Raw genomic sequence first — 17,516 nt, forward strand, 5'->3', positions numbered from 1 at the left:
GCTCAAAACTGATCTTGGGTAACAGTTCATCACAGAAGCCATAATAAATACTTGAAATAGTTTACCAGGTCGCACAGAAGCCTCAGACGTCTCAAACGCAGCTGGACACGAGACAGGAGTATGGAATTTGGAAACCTGTTTTTGCACGGTTTGTGCTAATAAATGCACTCATTAACCTGTGAATTCATCAGCACCCCTGAGATCAACCTACTAACCCCCTGGCGGTGAGTGATCCCGAGAAACATCAAGATCAGTCCTTGGTGGCAGGATACTCCGCAGATGCTAGAACCTGGAGCAAGACACAATCTGCTGGAGGAACTCAGCAGGCCAGGTAGCATCTGTTGGGGTTGAGGGCGGAAGGCACTTTTGGATATCTACTTCTCACATGGCTCACTGAGTCCCTCCAGCATCACGCTCGCTGCTGCCTGCAAGAGCCCAGTACAGCTGACCGCTGCTCCCAACTAGAGATTTGGGAAGCACTCCTCGCAAGGAATTGACGGAAAGGTTATGCCTCCCTCTGCAATGGCTGCTTGGTGACTTTGACCCCCACCTGGTTAAGCAGTGGGGCCATTGCGGGCCTCTGCCAGGGTAGGTTGGTGCAGAAGGCGAGCAACCAGCAGAAGCAATATGAACACACAAATGCAGCCCTGACCGCAAGAGTGAGCACTGGCGCAGGGCAACCTGCAGAAGAACACATCTTCCTGAGCAGGCTGAGGCCGCAGCATACAAGTCCCTGGGAGCACATGCCCATCTATCACTCCAGCTTGCAAAATACCACGAGGAAACACACCAAACAACACACACAAAAACGTCAGAAAAACTCAGCTGGTCAGGAGGGAATGGACAGCTGACACTTCAGCCTGACAACCTTCATCTAGGACCAGAAAGTAACCGGGCAGAATGAAGCACTACCAGCAAATATGAGGCAACAAACGATTGCCACTATTGCAAACACAGTCCATTTTGTAAAATATGCAACACAAGAGATTCTGCAGATGCTGGAAATCTTGAGCAACACACACAAGATGCTGGAGGAACTCAGCAGGTCAGGCAGCACCGACAGACGGTCCCCTCTACAGATGCTGCCTGACCTGCCGAGTTCCTCCTGCATTTTGTGTGTGTCGCCCATTTTGCAAAATGCATCATTTTATCTTTAAAAAGTGGAGCAAACAACAGAAACATTCACAGCAACAATCAAAGTGCATGTTTTGAGCACTTTCAAACCATAATCTCTCATTCAAAGTGCATGAGGACCAGGCCTGAGTCACGCACTCACAATACTGTAGTGATCAAACATGACTGTACAATGGTAAAATAACCATAAGACTACAAAACATAGGAGCAGCACTAGGCTATTTGGCCCATCGATTCTGCTCACTATTCCATCATGATTTATTACCCCTCTCAACTCCATTTTCATGCCTTTACCTGTAACCTTTGATGCCCTGATTAATCAAGAACCTATCAACCTCCACTTTAAATATACCCAATGACTTCACCTCCATAGCCATCTGTGGTAATGAATTCCACAGATTCACCAACCTCTGCCTAAAGAAATTCCTCATCCTCTAAATTCTGAGCTGTTCCCTCTAGCCCTAGACTCCCCCATGATAAGAAATATCCTCTCCACATCCACTTTATCTTGGCCTTTCAATATTCGATAGGCTTCAATCAGATTTCCTCTCATTCTTTTAAACTTCAGTGAGTACAGGCCCAGAGCCATCAAACACTCCTCATATGTTAACCCTTTCATTCCTGGGATCATTCTTGGGAACTTCCTCCTTTTGACATAAAACGTGAAAAGAAGTGGTCCCAACACTAGCCCCTGCAGAACACCACTAGACACTAGCAGTCAACCAGAAAAGGTCCCCTTTATTCCCATACTTTGTCTACTGCCACTCAGCCAAACTTCTATCCATGCTAGTATCTTTCATGTAATACCATGGACTCTTATCTTGTTAAGCAGTCTCTTGTGCGGCACCTTGTCAAACGCCTTTTGAAAATCTAAGTAAGCAACATTCAGTGATTCTCCTTTGTCTATCCTGCCTGTTATTTCCTCAAAGATTTCCAACAGATTTGTCAGGAATGTATCTATCCTGCACCTTCCGAATTGCTCTCAGAAACTCTAATCATTGCTGTTCTGATGTCATCCCTGATATGTCCCCTTCCAACCAACTTTGGCTAGCTCCTCTCTCATACCTCTGTAATTCCATTTACTCCACTGTAATACTGATACATCTGACTTTAAGTTCTTCCTCTCAAGCTACAGGGTGAATCCTATCGTATTACGATCACTGCCTCCTAGGTGTTCCTTTACCTTAAGCTCCTTAATTAAATTTGATTCAATACACAACATCCAATCCAGAATTGCCTTTTTCCCAGTGGGCTCAAACACAAGCTGCTCTAAAAGGCCATCTCATAGACATTCTACAAATCCCTTCTCTTGGGATTCAGCACCAACTTGATTTTCCCAATCTACCTGCATATTGAAATCCCCCATGCCTAACATAACATTGCCCTTTTTACATGCCTTTTTTAAAAATCTCCCATTGTAATATATACCCCACATCCAGGCTATTATTCAGAGGCCTGTATGTAACTCACATCAGGGTCTTTTTACCCTTGCAGTTTCTTAACTCTACCCCCAAGGATTCTACACCTTCTGATCCCATGTCACCTCTTTCTAAGGATTTGATTTCTTTTTAACCAATGGAGTTACCCCATCCCCTCTGTCCTTTTGATACAATGTGTATCCTTGGATGTTAAACTCCCAACTATGATCTTCTTTCAGCCATGCCTCAGTGACGTCCACAATATCATACCTGCCAATCTGTAACTGTGCTACAAGATCATCTACTTTATTCCATATACTGCATGCTTTCAAATATTAACATCTTCAGTCCTGTATGTACCCTTTTTGATTTTGCCCCCATGTTGCACATCAACTCACCCCACTGACTGCAATTTTTCCCTATCATCTGCCTGGCCTTCCTCACAGTTTCACTACAAACTGCATTTACTTGTATACTAACCGACCCATCCTCAGGCCTATCACTCCAGTTCACATTCTCCTGCCTAATTAGTTCAAAACCTCCCCAATAACTCTAGAAAACTTGCCCGCAAGGATATTGGTCCCCCTCTAGTTCAGGTGTAACCCATCCTTTCCGTACAGGTCATCCCTTCCCCAGAAGAGATTCCAATGATCCAGAAATCTGAACCCCTGCCCCTTGCATCAATGCCTCAGCCACACATTCATTTGCCAAATCATCCTATTCTTACCTTCACTGGTGTGTGGCACAGGCAGCGATCCAGAGATTACTACCCTTGAGGTCCTGCTTTTATTTTCTACCCAACTCCCTATATTCTCTCTGCAGGACTCATCCCTTTTTCTACCTATGTCATTGGTACCAACATGTACCATGACTTCCAGCTGTTCACCTTTAGGATGCCATGGACCTGATCCAAGACATCCCTGACCCTAGCACCTGGGAGGCAACATACCATCTGTGTGTCTCTTTCACATTCACAGAATCTCCTGTCTGCTCCTCTAACTGTGAAATCCCCTATCACTGCTGCACTCCTCTCCTCCCCTCTTCCCTTCTGAACCACAAAGCCAGATGCAGTGCCAGAAACCCAGTCGCTGTGGCTTCCCCCTGGAAAGTCATCCCTCCTGAATGCATCCAAAGGGAAATGACCACAGGAGTACTCTGCGCTGGCAACCTATTCTTTTTCCCTCTCCTGAGAGTCCTCCACCTACCTGCCTCCTGCAACTTAGAAGTGACTACCTTCCTGTAGCTCCTAATTATCACCTCCTCATTCTCCCATTTGGCCAAAGGTCATCGAGCTGCTGCTCCAGTTCCTTAACATGGTCTCCAAGGAACTGCAGCTCAATGCACTTTGTGCAAATATAGTTAACAGGGAGACTGGAGGTCTCCCAGAGTTTCCACACCTCACACAAAGAACATACCACTAACTCTGGATCCACTTTTAAAACTCTAGCTATGTATTATTAAACTAAGAAAGAGAAAAAAAGACTTACTAGAAACTTACTTCCAGCCTCTGCCTGTTCTTGCTGAAGCTTGTGAGCCAAAGCCACCCACTCTAACACTGGCCCACTCCAACAATGGCTGCTCCCACAGTGGCCGCTCTGCTTATACCTTGCTTCTTTTTATTGTCCCTTAGTAAGTTACCAAGCAACATATCTCACTTGGAAGCCAAGTCCCAACAGGACCCATTTGCTCTTTAAACTGGTGAATAAACTCTGCAAGAAACTGCCCCCAACTCACTCCACGATCTCCCACTCAGCAAACTTCCAGGATTGAGGACTTGATGGCCTCTTTACACCCTCTCTGAGCAGTTCTGCACAGCAAGCCTCAGCATTTCAGCTTGGTTCTCCATTATTCCCGGAGAACTTCTGCAGGTCCAAGGTAAGCCCAATAAAAAGAGCGATACATGCCAGGTACGACCCATGGGCTCGCTTCATGCAACACCACTGGCTGCTGACTTTCCACTCAGCCCCTACAATGAGGAACTCCGCCATGGACGGTCCCAAGCCCAACTGCGAACAGAGGAGGGTTGGGCATGAGGCTAGCAACTCCATCCTGTAAAAACCCAGAGCTGCAGAAACACCGATAGAAGCTCTAAAGACCTCAACCCTAGGAGAAAATGGGCTACACCAGGGGACACCTTGAAAGTGTTGCCCAGGACAAAGGACTCTGGTGAGCTGCTTTTAGCAGCCTATAGATCAACGGGGGTAATGGGTGAGGACCTACAATGACTACAATGAGGGAGCTCACGCCCAGTGGTGGGGTTCCTTACCGCGACCAACAGTGCTCGACTGCGGTGATCTCCTGCCACACGGCCTCCAGCCACTGTGCTCGTCTCGCACCTTCCCCTCCGCGATGGTCACAGCCTGAGGGAGGGCTTCCATCGTCCTTCAGGCACAGACCTGCAACACACGCAATGGGGCGAGTTAATGAGGAAAGGAAAAAGTGGGAGAGCAGGGAAAAGGGAGGGAACTGTGGGAAGGAAGGTGAGAGTGTGGGGAGGGGGAGATGGAGGGAACAGGCAAGAATGGGGAAGAGAGGGTGAGGGGAGAAAGTGTGTAGAGGACAGGGTGATAATGTGAGGGAGGGAGGGAAAGTGGAAAAAGGAAAAGAGAGAATAAAGATGAGAGAGTAGAGAGTGGAGAGAGAAGGAGAGGGAAAGTAGGAAGGGAGGAGTAGAGGGAATGGAGAAGAGAGAGAAAGAGTGGAGGAGATAGGGAAAATGATAAAAGAGAGGGCAAAGGAAGAAAGGAGGGTAGGAAGGGAGGAATAGAGGGAGCAGGGAGGAAAGAGGGAGAGTGATGGAAGAGAGGGAGAGGGAAGAAAGGAGGGAGGGAGAGTTGAAAGCAAGGAATGGAAAACATGGGGGAGGGAGAGTGGTGGAGAGGAAGAGGAGTGATGGAGGAGACAGTGAGGCAAGGAAGGGGGATTGAGAGTGGAAGAGGGGTGAAAGAAGGGAGGTGGAAACGGGGAAGCAGGAATGAAGGAACAGGAAAGAATGGGGAGGGAGGGTGGTAGAGAAGAGGGTGAGAGAAGGAAGGAGGGAGAGTGGTCTGTGAGAGTGGAGTGAAGTATGATGGGAGAGAGGAGAGAAGAGATAACTAGTCAGTGAATAATATTAGGCCTCAGGATGGTTCAAACATTCGTTTATGTCACCAAAAACTTTAACAAATTTCTATAGATGCACAGTGGGGAGTACCCTGACTGGTTGCATCACAGGCTGGTATGGAAACACCAATGCCCAAGAACGGAAAAACCTACAGAAAGTGGTGGATAAGGCCCAGCCCATCACAGGCAAAGCCCTCCCCACAATTGAGCACGATTACAAGGCACGCTGACACAAGAAAGCAGCGTCTATCGCCAAGGACCCCCACCATTCACACCATGCTCTCTTTTCACTACTACCATCAGGCAGGAGGTACGGGAGCCTTAGGTCCCACACCAGCAAGATCAGGGACAGTTATTACCCTACATCTATCAGGCTCCTGAACCGCCGAGGATAACTACACTCATCACAACTCTGAACTGATTCCGCGACCTACAGACTCACTTTCAAGGACTCTTTACAACTCATGTTCTCAGAATTATTTTTTATTTGCAAAACGTGTCTTCCTTTGCCCATTGGTTGTTTGCCAGTCTTTGTCTTTATATAGTTTTCCATAAAATTCTATTGTATTTCTCTTTTCCTGTGAATGCCTGCAAAAAACAAATCTCAAGGTAGCATATGATAACATATACGTACTTTGACAATAAATTTACGCTGAACTTTGAATTTCTGTTTTCCATGTTTTGTAGTCAGTATCCCTTGGAAGTGCTATTCCAAATAAGAAGTTGCAGTATCCAGATTGAATGGTACACTCAGTGCTTGATGTTATCTGAGAGTCTTATGGAAGACCTGATTTCCCACCACACTGAGTGATTGTGAGCATTAACAGGGTGCTACTAGGTTCCAATGGTCTCTCGTTGAGCCTTTCAGTATATGAAAAAACAAAGATATGTAGAATTTCCTTGTCAACTGTCAAAAATCACCTCTCCCTGAAGCTGTTTCTCCGACTATCAAATGTTCCGGAGTTGAGTTAGGGAGCTCAGTCAGATTCCTTCATGATCTCACTCATTCCCTCCTTATCAACAATCTGTCTCCAGTGAAAAGGTTCATTGTTTGAAGTGGATAAGATAGAAACACAGTCTTTTACAACCTGTCACTGATAATTATGCTGAGACACATCCAAGGATGTGCTGGGACACATCATCAGTGATACAACCTGGGGTCACTGAGTGCTTTGGGCCTTTCAACATCAGATACTCTCGACCAGGCAACCCAGCCAGGGTTCATCAGGCCCTGGCTTGTGTCCCAGCAGCACTGGTCTACGGGTCACACTTCTTGATCCATAGCCATCTGAAGGCTCGCTCGGCAGCCTCCGTGACGGTCCTGACAGCTCTCTTCTTTGCAGCTCTGTAATGCCAAGGAGAGAGTAGCCAGCAAAACATCTCCACCCCACCTTGATAGGCTCACATCGTGTCCTCCACCCCTGTCTCTGGCAATGCTCTACTAGTTCCTGGTATTTGGCTTTCTTATGTTCAAATGCTTCCTCGATCCAGTCTTCCCAAGGAACTGCAATTCTACCATGACTTTGAGGCTTCTGACAGAATGACTGTGTCAGGACTCAGGGATGACAATGTGATGAAGTCCAGGAATTTTAATTGCTTGCCCAGATCGACTTTCAGTTGCCAGTCAGTCACTGTGGCGAGCAAGCCTGCTGGTGATCTGGGCTGAGACTGGTTGGTCTCCAGCTTTAACGAAACCTATGGGCTTTCTGAGTTTGTGAAGGTGCCTACTGTTGTTAATGACTGAAGAGATACTTCCTGCCACTGCCTTCGTGGTGCCAACAGTAGTGGCTTCTCCAAGGCTTTTGGGCAGCTGCTGAGAATTGCTCCCGGGTCCCTCTGCCAGGGCAGAGTGGACATGATGGTGCCTTATTTTTGCCCCAAGCAAAAAGGTTCACTGGACTAGGCAGGACATCATACACAGCCTGGATCATGAATTTGATGCGCTGGGGTTCTGCCTGTCAGATGTTGGACCAGGAGAGCTTCCACTTCAGCACACCCTCCCATCTTGTCCAAGCACCCTACTGCCCTATTCCTACCCTCCTGGTGATCCGCACTTCCTCGACAACTGCCCAAACTTCTTCCAGGACCTTAATGCCTGCTGATGAGACCTTGAGGTCACTGGAATCTCTGTACAATGGCAATTTTCTTGTACGGAAAATGAAGAATTCCTTATTCAGACTACTGAAGGGAAGCTGCAGTTTATTCTTCTTCCCATTTACAGCAATGCTACTCAGGCTACGTGTGAGGCCCAGCCATCTTTGAAGGCAGCCATTGATCTTTCTTTCAAGCACCTCAACTGCTGAGATGAGTACCTCATACACCAGCATGGGCCAAAGGATTCAGGGGATGATGCCATGATGGTAGATCCGGGCCTTGAACTTGCCAGGTAGGCCTGATTGTCCACACTGGTGAGCCAGACTTCTAACTCCTTGATAGTTTCCAGATGGCAGCCGCATCTCTTAGGCTGCGGTCAAAGACTTTCCCCAGGCTCTTGACTGGTTTCTCAGAGATGCATGGGATAGCAATATCATCCAAGCAGAAACTGAACTTGTCCATGAGTCTGCCTTTCTTTAGCACCAGAAATCTGATTCCTCTGGCTTAAAGCTCATCCTTGCCCATGTACTCAAATAACTTCTTCAAGCTGGCCTGTTTAAAATGATGGTGAAGGCATCAGAGTGTGCTGTTTCATGCTTGTTGATCACATCACTCAGATCATCTACAACCTGACTGACATTGGCCTGAGGTGGAATGTACACCACTACCAAAATGATCGCTGAAATCTCCCGTGGCAGGTAAAATGGCCAGCATTCAGTTGCAAGATATTGCAGGTCTGGTGAGCAGGATTGGAACAGCACCACCACATTTGTACACTACAAGGAATTGGTTATAAAGCAACCCCCCCCCCCCCACCTTTGGCTTTAAAAGACTCAGCTGTCCCGACCTTGGCGGTGTATTGGCCAATCTGAATCACAGCATCCAGTACAGAAGGGGTTAACCAGGATTCCGCGAAACAAAGGGCAAATGTGGTCCTAATGTTCCTCTGATACAGCACCCTAGCTCTAAGATCATCAATTTTATTCACCAGAGACAGAACATTTGCCAGCAAGATAGTCAGTACTGGGAGTCGAATACTTTTTTTTAAACACACCATTTGCCCAGCACGATAACCTTGTTTCCCCCAATGTCTTAAGGGGACAGTCTGCCAGCCACAGTTCAATCTATTTCTGTCAGTTTTGAGCAACGAAAAATTGTTTAATCGCACTGAACGTTATTACTAACTGTATACTCCTGAGATACAGTTGTAATCTTATAGAAACATATAAAATTATGAAAGAGATCTATATGATAGAGGCAAGAAAGTTGTTTCCATTGCTAGGTGAGACTGAAACTAGGGGATATAGCCTCAAGGTTCAGGGGAGTAGATTTAGGACGGAGATGAGGAGGAAATGCTTTTCCCAGACAGTAGTGAATCAGTGGGATTCTCTGCCCAATGAAGCAGTGGAGGCTATCTCAGTAAATATATTTAAGACAAGGTTGGATAGATTTTTGCATAGTAGGGGAATTAAGGGTTATGGTGAAAAGGCAGGTAGGTGGAGATGAGTCCATGGCCAGATCAGCCATGATCTTATTGAATGGCGGAACAGGCTCGATGGGCCAGATGGCCTACTCCTGCTCCTATTTCTTATGTTCTTATGTAGATCTCAGCTGTAGCAGGCTGAAACGGGAATATCTGATCGTTTCCATCGGCGCTGCCACTTCGAGTTGCCTTTAATTTGGCGCCCCGGAAGTGGAGGGCTAATTTAAGAGCTAGAAACAATTCCGATCGAGGTTGGAGGCAACATTGGATGCATGTCAACTCTGGCAGGGCTTGCAGACCATTACTTCCTACAAAGCGAAACCCAACATCATGACTGGCAACGATGCTTCACTACCAGACGAGCTCAATGCCTTTCATGCTTGCTTTGAAAGGGAGACTTAAACTACAGCTGTGAGGATCCCTGGTGCACCAAGTGACCCTGTCATCCCTGTCTTGGAGGCAGAGGTCAGGCTGTTTTTCAAGAGGGTGAACCCTCGCAAGGCAGCAGGGCCCTGTACCTGGTAAGGCTCTGAAAACCAATGCCAACCATCTGGCAGATGTATTCAAAGACATTTTCAATCTCTGTCTGCTACGGTCAGAAGTTCCCATCTGCTTCAAAAGGGCAACAATTATATCAGTGCCCAAGAAGAATAGTGTGAGCTGCCTTAATGACTGTCGTCCAGTAGCACTCACATCTATGGTGAGGAAATGCTTTGAGAGGTTGTTCGTGGCTAGAATCAACTCCTGTCTCAGGAAGGACTTGGACCCTCTGCAGTTTGCCTATCACCACAATAGATTTACAGCAGATGCGATCTCAATGGCTCTCCAGGTGGCCTTGGATCACCCAGACAATACAAATATCTATGCTGTTATTGACATCTTCAAGGAGTGGTGCCTCAGAAAGGTGGTGACCCCAGCACCCAGGGCATGCCCTTTTCTCACTGTTACCATCAGGAAGGAGGTACAGAAGCCTGAAGGCACACACTCAGTGATTCAGGAACAGCTTCTTCCCCTCTGCCCTCCGATTCCTAAATGGACTTTGAACCCGCGAACATTACTTCACTACTTTTTTTATTTCCTATTTTTTCATTACTTATTTTAATTTAACTATTTAAATTTAAATATTTTAATTTGAATATATATATTTACTGTAATTCAGTTTATTTCTATATGTATCATGTAGTGCATTGTACTGCTGCGGCAAAGTTAACAAATTTCATGACGTACGCCGCTGATATTAAACCGGATTCTGATTCTGATTCCCTAGCTCCTGGAAGATCCATCTACTGCCTGGAACTGATGTAGTTGTCACCACGAGGTCATCCATGAAGACTCCGACTGGGGCCTCCCACACGCCTGCCTTGGTCACAGGGGCTCTACACTCCCCTTTAGCTGCCTTAACCAGCATGTTCATGGTTAGGGAGAAGAGGATCACTGAGATTGTACATCCCGTTATAATACCCTTCTCGAGCCAGATAAAACCCATTGGGATAGATCTTCCAAATCAGTGCAGTGCAGGATATCCCAATGGTTACCTATTTCAATTCGACCTCCCATTCGCATACTGACATGTCTGTCCACAACCTCCTCTACTGCGACGACGAAGCCAAACTCAAGTTGGGGGAGCAACACCTCATATTCCACCTGGGTAACCTCCAAACTGATGGCATGAATATTGACTTACCTAACTTCTGGTAATTTCTCCCCTTCCCCTCTTTCTCTTTTTTTCGCCATTCCCTATTCTGGATACCCTCTCTCCCCTTCACTTCTCTAACCCCACCCATCACCTCCCTCTGGCTCACCTCCATCTTCCCTTTATTCTTGGGTCCACTGTCCATCTTTTTCAGCCTTTTTCCTCTTCCACCTATCACCACCCAGCTTCTCACATCATCCCCCCTTCCCCTTCACCTGGTCTCACTTGTCACCTGTCAGCTGTTACTCCTTCCCTCCCCCTCCTTCCTATTCTGGCTTCTCACCCCATCCTTTCCAGTCCTGACAAAGAGTCTCGGCGTGAGAAGTCGATTCTCCTTCCCCTCCCTGACTTGCCGAGTTCCTCCAGCATTTTGTGTGTTGCTTAAGATTTCCAGCATCTGCAGAATCTCTTGTGTCCACGATCAACTACAAGTGCTCTGGAGGTTTTCCAACAGGAATGATGCACCGGAGACACAAGGGACTGCAGATGCTGGAATCTGGAGCAACGCATAAGCTGTGGGAGGAACTCAGTGGGTCGATCAGCATCTGTGGGTGGAAAGGAACTGCCGACATTTCGGGTCGAGCCCTCGCCTCAGAACTGTTCCACTAATCCCTGAGGATCACAGCGCTCTATCTAAGCTATCAAACTCAAAGTAATTCAAATTCTGCTCAGTCTATGTCCCTGGGATTTGATTGTCATCATTTGGGACTATAAATTGCTGTGTGGGCTTCCTGTTACTTAAAAATATATATAGATTAGGAAAGTGTTTTTATTCCCAGTGGGTTACTGTGTCCTGGAACAGAGGAGGAAGCATTTTACGAAACGGAGCTGCATGTACATTGAGAAGGGAGGTTTCTATGGTGTAGGATTGTGAACAAATTGGGAGTTCCTTTGAAGATCTGACACAAGAGCAAAAGGCTGAACGGCTTCCTTCACTTCATCCTTCCATTTATCTGTCAATAAGTCCAACACAAGTACACACACTAACGCCTAGACAAAAATACACATGCACAGCAACATTCCCAACACATACACACCAGCACCCTGACACAAATACACACATACCAACATGCAGCACAATTACACACCAATGGCCTCAACACTAACGCACACGTGCACACGCGCACACACACACATTGAGGGGTGACCTTACAGAGGTGTCTAAACTCCTTAGGGTTATAGATAAGGTAAACACTTAAAAGTCCTTTACCAGGGCAGTGGAACTAAAAACAAGGGGGCATATGGTGAAGGTGAGAAGAGAAAGCTTTTCAAAGGGACCTGAGAGGCAACTTTTTAATCTAAAGGCTGGTCAGTATATGGAACAAGCTCTCAGAGGAAATAGTTCAGGTAGGTACAAGAACAACATTCAAAAAACATCTGGATCAATACAGAGTAGGAAAGGTTAAAGATTTGGGCCAAATATGGGCAAATGGAACGAGCTAAGGTTGGCATGGACAAGTTGGGCCAAGGGGCCTGTTCTCCTACTGTATTAGTCAATGACATACACCAAAACTTTCAACACAACACACACCAGCACACACAGATACACAGACACACACACCAGCACTCACACTTTAACACAGACCACCACACACACCAGCTCAGACACACATTCACACACACACACCCATCCACCAGCAAACATACACACCCACAAACATACACACACACACACACACACACTAGCATACATGCCAACACCCTGAAACCAACTCTCATGCACAAACACTCACAAAACACATACACCAAACCTCTATGCAATTACACATAAATGAACACTCTCAGTCTGTAGTGTAAGGGAATGTCTTAAAGACAGAAAATGGCCATGAGGTTTGATGGGGGGGGGGGGGTGGAATAAAGGTATTAGTTAAGTAAGACCATAAGATATAGGAGCAGAATTAGGCCATCTGGCCCATCAAGTCTGCTCCGCAAGTAAATACACGTAGTTATTGCCCTACCAGAATACCCGACTGTCTTTTAGTCATCACCCCTCCACACTCTGGAGTTCCTGACACTTCTGATTGCTTTGGTGGACAAAATGATGCTGAAAGCACCGAGCCAACACTAGGACTGGTGTGACTGATTAAAACTGAGCCACAGGAAAGCTGAAACTGGAAATTTTAGAAGTCTTTATTCACACAGCGAACTTCCAGGATAGAGAGAGTCCAAGAGAATCTCACTCTCCTGACATGATGTTTTATCCTTCAGAATCAGAATCAGAATCAGGTTTATGATCATCGGCATATGTCGTGAAATTTGTTAGCTTAGCAGCAGCAGTTCAATGCAATACATAATCTAGAAGAAAAAAATAAAATAATAATAATAAATTTATAAGTAACACAAAGATAGCAATGTACAATTAACTACAGTTTCAATTGGTATAATCACCTACTTTAACATTAGGAAGATAGTCAGGTAAATTTACAGAATTACATATTTACAATGGTAGCACATCCCAATTAGCAGAACCACGTTGAATAATCAACACTGGTGCCTGTTCCAAAAGCCTGTGCACACTCAAAATATACACCTTTGCATCTTTTGTTACAGTGTTGAAGGCCATCTCCATGAATATACAAACAAAAGAAAATCTGCAGATGTTGTTATGATCATAAATGTTCCATGAATATACAACTAACCAGAAGGTTAAGCAACAAAACAGATCTGACCTGAACTGTGGTTTAAATGGCAGGGATACACCTTTCACAATGTCCTAATACCGAGACCATTCGTCTATTGTCTTTCCTGAAGTAGTTTCAATGGAACAGATAATTTAGAACATTGGTTTAACTCGCCACGGAGTATCAGTTGAAAGTTAAGCTGTGTATAGGTTTTATTTCCTGAAGACTGGCTCTCGTTTTAGTTAATCCATAACTGAGCTTTCCATAATTGTATAACTCCAGAATGATCCCTATCAGGGAGATTTTCCACAGTGACAAGCGTCAGCGTGGGAACACGGTCCTGTCTGGAGGCACTTCAGTTCACAGGTTAGTTGCTCTGGCTGGTTTCGCCCTATGCTCCGTCACTGTGCATTGTGCAGCCAAGCTGCTTTTCAAGTTCAGAGGAAGGGAAGGCCTGTAAGTGATTTTCAAATGGTTGCTCTGCTGATGAGATCTTTCTTGTAGTTTATGTTGGCTTCCACTGTGCCTGTGGTTGTTCAGCAACTTCTCACCAATTGCGTTATCTGTGTCTGTGAGGGTTCACCACACCCATGTGCACCTACGGCCTAAGTCAGTCCTCCAAGGGAAGGTCACCATAATGGTCAAGTCCTTTCCCTTGAACTATGGCTTCTCCTCTACCACAGTTGACAGAGCTCTTAATTGAGTCGCATCTCTGCTCTCAGTCCCTCTCCTCCTCGGCAGAGTCCTCATCCCTCTGGTCCAGATTCCTCTGGTCCTCATCTTTCCCACCAGCTTTTGAATTAGAGGTGGTCATTGACTTCAGAAAGCAGGCAGAGCACACACTCCTATCTGTATCAGTGGTACCGAGGTGGAGGTGGCTGAGTGGACATCACCATTTGGTCCTGGTCCAAACAGGTTGATGCCTCGATAGAGAAAAGTGTACCAGCAGCTCGACTTCCCCAGGAGGTTATGGAAATCCCGCATGCACACGTTGACCCTCACCAATTTTTGTAAATACATAGAAAGTATCCTATCTGGATGCACTACACCTTGGCATAACAACAGCTCTGACAAAGACTGTAAGAAACTGCAGCCAGTTGTGGAACAGCTCAGAACATCCCAGAAACCAGCCTCCCCTCCGTGGATTCTGCCTACACTTCTCACTGCCTCAGTAAAGTAGCCAACATAATCAAAGACCCCACCCACCCTAGATATTCCCTCTTTTCCCTCTCCCATCGGGCAGTAGGTACAAAAGCCTGAAAGTATGTACCACCAGGCTCAAGGGCAACTACTATCCCACATTATAAGACTCTTGAATGGGCCCTAATATGATAAGATAGACTCAGCCTCACAATCTACCTCTTTGTTGCCCTTGCACTTTATTGTCTGTCTGCGTTGCACTTTCCCTGTAACTGTAACACTTTATTCTGCACCCTGTTATTGCTTTCCCTCAACACACTTGTGGTTCGAAATGATCTACATAGCTGGCATGCAAAACAAAGTTTTTCACTGTGCCTCGTTACATGGGATAGTAATAAACCATTTAACAATTATCATCCTTCGCAACTTCTTCAATCTCGACCACCAGACGTACCGTACATTATCCACCCTTTGTCCTGCAGCGTTTAAAAATGCCTGTTCCCCGCAAAACTCCCCCACCTTCTCAAGGGTAATTAGGGATGGGCAATAAATGCTGGTCTTGCTGCTAATGCCCAGATCCTGTTTATCATTTCCTCTTTGCTCCCTCTGATTGGGCAGAAAATACCAAGTCTGAACGTACATACCACCAGGCTCAAGGACAACTTCTGTCCCACTGTTATCAGATCCTTGAACGGACCCCTTATACAAAGAGATGGACTTGACCTCACAGTCTACCTCGTTGTGACTTTGCACCTTGTTGTCTGCCTGCACTGTACTCTCTCCATAACTGTAACTCTTTATTCTGCATTTTGCTGCTGTTTTTCCCTTGTTCTACCTCGATGTACTGATGTGATGAAATGATCTGTATGGATGGCATGCAAAACAGCTTTTTGCTGTATCTCGGTACATGTGACAATAATAAACCAATTATCAATTTTTAAAAACTAAATTGAAAAGCATACTCCCTGCTCACAATCACATTGCTGATTATTTATTCTTACTGTGGGCCAATTTCCTGCTGCGTTTTCTCTATTACATTGAGGATGACACTTCAAATCTGCCTCATCAGCTACTAAATAACTTGAAGTGATAAACAGCACAATTGTAAATGAAAATCTGTCTCGCTTTCTCCTTTTTTTTCCCAGAAAGAACAATTACAATGAAGGGATGCAATTGTCCCACCAAGGACATTCTGGACCCTTGCACCTGATCAAGTTGGAGATGGATGGATTGATGGAATGAGTCGGTCAGATAGATCAGCCATGTAGGGTTTCGTTGCTCAAGTTGCTCCAGGTTCATGAATTTTGAACTGTCTCTGTAGCACGCTGCTGCCTACATGTACGGGAGGGATAGTGTGTGGGGATTGTGCCTTCCGCCAGTAGGAACAGTAGTTCAGCATTTGATAGAGGAGAGCAACTCTTCAATCTGAGCAACGCACACAAAATGCTGGAGGAACTCAGCAGACCAGGCAGGTTTTCTTCAGTAGGACTGGAGAAAAACGATGAGGAATAGAGTTAGAAAGTGGGAGGAGGGGAGGAAGAAACACAAGGTGATAGGTGAAACTGGGAAGGGGAGGGGTGAAGCAAAGAGCTGGGAAGTTGATTAATGAAAGAGATACAGGGCTGGAGAAGGAGGAATCTGATAGGAGAGGACAGAAGGCCACGGAAGAAAGAAAAGGAGGGAGGAGCACCAGGAGCAACTCATAGGTCAATGGCAGGGACCTTAGGTGCATCAATGAACCCAAGGGTCACCCTTGAGTAAATCCATATCTTCCTGAAAGTGGTGGCACAGGTGGATAGGGGGAGTGAAATGGGTGTTTGGTAAGCCTACACTCATAGGCCGAGGCTTTGAGCATAAGAGTTAGCACATCACATTGCAGCTGTACACAACACAGCTCGGTTAGACTGCACGTGGACTGTGTACTGTTCTTGTTGACTCACTATAGAAAAGATACGGTTGTGATAGAGAGTGCAGAAGAGATTCACCAGGAAGGTTATATTTACAAGGAGACATTGTACAGGCTAGGTTATTTGCACTAGAATGTAGGAGGCTGAGGGGTGACCTTTATAAAATCATGAGGGGCATAGATAGGGCGGATAGTCAGGGGTCTTTTTTCTAGGGTAGGCGAGACAATAACTAGAGGTTTAAGGTGAGAGGGCAGAGATTTAAAGGAGATCCAATGGGTTAGTTTTTCCGCTAAGAGGGTATGGTTAACTGGAAAGAAATGCCGTAGGAGTGGCCTTGGGAATTCACTGCAGATCCTCACCACTCGGTTCACAGTAACTGAAGAGCAGTGGCCATGACCGCACTTCCAAAGGGCCACCTCTCCCTTCCGAGTGTCCAAGCATCTGTGAAGAGCGAGTGTTCTTGACCTTTGCTGTTCAGAGGAACAGGGATTTGCCAGACTGTCCATTCCGGGGACAAACTCTTCCTGATGCTCCAGCGTCTTGGGATATACTGTAATTCCATCCTCGACGTCAATGTTATACACTCCACAGCAAACCAGTTCAATTTTTAATGCACCAACCGATTCCCATTCCCACCGAAGGTCATTGAGGCTGGTGGAGTGGGAGGGGCGCGAGTTAACTTTGGCTGCATGTTCCACCATCACCCGCTCCTTGGCATCCACCCTACCGCAGGCGTGAGCTCATGGTGTTACGTGAAATGTCAACATTAGATTAGATTAGATTAGATTATGAGGACACGCAGTCCTCTTTTATTGTCATTTAGTAATGCATGCATTAAGAAATGATACAATTTGTTCCTCCAAAATGATATCACAGAAACACAAGACAAACCAAGACTAAAAAAACTGACCAAAACCACATAAT

General features: G+C 45.9%; 1 protein-coding gene across 2 annotated transcripts in view; it reads right to left on the reverse strand.

Moving 5' to 3' along the window:
• The window catches only part of LOC140191612 (zinc finger protein GLI1-like), a 147,860-nt gene that overhangs the window by 92,085 nt on the left and 38,259 nt on the right, over positions 1–17,516 (reverse strand). Inside the window, exon 2 of one of the 2 annotated variants that reach the window (XM_072249164.1) lies at positions 4,819–4,948. In XM_072249164.1, the coding sequence (XP_072105265.1) occupies positions 4,819–4,930 (112 nt within the window). In that variant the 5' untranslated portion in view covers positions 4,931–4,948. Of the gene's footprint in view, positions 1–4,818; positions 4,949–17,516 lie in introns of those variants that run through there. The other variant, XM_072249165.1, reaches the window with a different exon arrangement.

This window comes from Mobula birostris, chromosome X, assembly GCF_030028105.1.
Source record: "Mobula birostris isolate sMobBir1 chromosome X, sMobBir1.hap1, whole genome shotgun sequence".
NCBI classification, from domain to species: Eukaryota; Metazoa; Chordata; class Chondrichthyes; order Myliobatiformes; family Myliobatidae; genus Mobula; species Mobula birostris.